The 2,396-nt window shown below is 61.6% G+C and overlaps 1 protein-coding gene across 1 annotated transcript in view; it reads left to right on the top strand.

Annotated features, from left to right (window-relative positions):
• Positions 1 to 2,057, top strand: part of LOC118001825 (WD repeat-containing protein 27-like) — a 109,625-nt gene extending 107,568 nt beyond the window's left edge. Inside the window, exon 12 of the mRNA XM_034991970.1 lies at positions 719 to 2,057. Coding sequence (XP_034847861.1) covers positions 719 to 877 — 159 coding nt within the window. The 3' untranslated portion in view covers positions 878 to 2,057. The remainder of the gene's footprint in view (positions 1 to 718) is intronic.
• The last annotated feature ends 339 nt before the right edge of the window (positions 2,058 to 2,396 follow it).

Here is a 2,396-nt window from a genome sequence, read left to right as displayed (position 1 = left end):
GGGTTGCTGGGGATGCTGGGGACACTGGAGCTTCTGGGGACACTGGGAACGCTGGGGATTCTGGGGATGCTGGGGACACGGGATGCTGGGGATTCTGGGGATGCTGCGGATGCCGGGGATTCTGGGGTTGCTGGGGATGCTGGGGATTCTGGGGACGCCGGTCCAAGATAAGCTCGAGCCCGGCTGGACCACTCTACCTCCACCTGCAGGTGGATGTGGTGGGTGTGGCCTGCAAGATGCAACAAGATGCAGGTATCTCTGTGAACCAGTGGGGATTTCAGCTCCCGCTGCACCAAAGTGAGTGTGATCACATGGTTGCCACGCACACATACTTGCTTGCCGAGTTGCAGGAGCAACCAGGGCTTCTCTCTCTGCCGCCTTCCATCTCCCACCCCAGTGCTTCCACTGGCGGGTTCAGCCTGGAGACTTCCTGGCAGAAATTCTGGGGCCCATGGAACCCCGTGGCACAGGGTCCATAATTCTGGTCCCCAGAACATGTGAAGCAGGGTCTCTGTGAGCGTCCTGCTCTGTGCAGATTACATGCACCACCTGGCCTGGCCTGCCTGCACGGGGCAGCTGGGGGCCTTTCCATGGCACCCAGGGGACAGGCAAGAAAGACCTCAGTGGATGAGGGTGCGGGAGGCCCACTGTGGTGTCCACCGTCCGCACAGACAGAGGAGCTGCCCGCCTCTGACCTCCAGCCTTTCCTGCGTTTCAGGGATGGCAGCGTGCAGCCCATTTTCACCTGGCCGAGAGAGGCTTCTGTGAGAGCTGTGGACAACGGGAGGCGTGGGGGGCCGCCCCCCGGGCCTTGGGGGGGGTTTCTCCCCCAGCCTCCAGCTCACGAGGCTCACCCCGGGAGATGCTGTTTGCATGAGGCCCTCGAGGCCGTGGGCTGGCGGGAGACGGGGTCCTGCTGAGTGACGCTGGGGTGACCCAAGGTCAGACGAGGCAGCACATGGTGGTCCTGAGATGGGCGTGCTTGGGCGCGGACGGCCGCCGGCCCTGCTGGACTGGAACTCACCTGCAACGGCATGCTCCCTTTCAGGCCTGCCACTGTTTTCCCACACAGGCCACATCGGGATTTCAGGAAACAAAAGTCTTTGTTTTCCGAGTCTGGCAGCAGCGTGAATCTCCACACATCCCCCGCGGATGAGAGCACCATCCTCTCCTGCGACAGCCTCGGTCCTGCCAAGCAGGGAGCTGGTGTGGGCAGGTGCCAACTGCTGAGCGAGCGTTCCTGCTGTGCCCGGAGCCAAGAGGGACTGGGGTGTCCTCAGGGCCAGGCTGTCATCCTGGCCTGCCTGCTCTAGGGGGACAGGGCCTGAGGCCTCCTTAACGGGGCCAGCACGTGGCTGGCCTGTGATCAGGCAGTGTCCTCTGAGCCTCCAGGATCAAGGCAGCCTGTGAGCCTGGCCACGGAACCTCTGAGCGCAGGGCTGTTCACACGAGTGCTGTTCTGCTGGACGGTTCCCAACCCCGCGGTGAAGGGCTGTCATAGAGGCAAGTGCCATGGTCTGGGTGTGGTGTGCGTCACAAATGAGTCCACATTCCAGCAGCACAGTCTTTGGATTTCTTTCTGGATAATATTCCAAGACGCTTCTGGCACATGCACCCCATTCAGCACAGGCCACTGTCGGGTGCTGGTTGACTCGGCCTCTCAGGCAGCAGCTAGAACCGCCATCGGACATCAGATGCCGCCCGGGGTAGACTCTCCCTGTCCTGTTCGGCCCCCCGAGCGGCCCTCCCACATGCTCCCCACATTGTGCTGATGTGGCCGGGAGGAATCCTGGACGCATGATGCAAGCTCCCTTCCGCGGCACCGGGCACGCGCCGGCTCCAGGTGTGCCGGTGGAGGGACCTGCTGCCTGCAGGGCGTCTGCCCTGAGCACAGGCTCACCGCACTCGCTGTGAGCCTTCGCAGGGTTGGAGCTTGGTTACCTTGGATCGTGGTGGACCGCTTGCCTTTCATACAAGGAGCGGTGAGCTGTGAGCACAGCCTCCATTTCAGCTCAGAAACACGCAGACAGCGTTACTGTCCATCCTGCAGCGTAAGACACGCCCACACTTCTGGGCCGATAACGGGACCTGGCTGTTGATGCCATCTGCCGACAGTGTTCACATTTCCCACGTGACCTGCACACGTGTGTGTGTGTGTGCGCGCGCGTGCACGTGAGTACACGCAGCACCAAGGTCTATGCTGTATTATCATACGTGCGTCCACCAGCACAGTCAAGATCCAGCACATTCCGTCACTGCGAGGATCCCTCCTGGGTCCCTTTTGCACCCACACCCACTCCCCCCAGGCCTCCCCTGACTCCTGGCAGCCGGTCATCTGTTCCAATTTCCATCATGTCGTCAAGCATGTTCTATAGTCACACTGTGTAACCTTCTAC

This window comes from Mirounga leonina, unplaced genomic scaffold, assembly GCF_011800145.1.
Source record: "Mirounga leonina isolate KUSES-001 unplaced genomic scaffold, KU_Mleo_1.0 Mir_54, whole genome shotgun sequence".
In the NCBI taxonomy this organism is placed as follows: domain Eukaryota; kingdom Metazoa; phylum Chordata; class Mammalia; order Carnivora; family Phocidae; genus Mirounga; species Mirounga leonina.
This window is presented reverse-complemented; position numbering and strand designations above follow the sequence as displayed.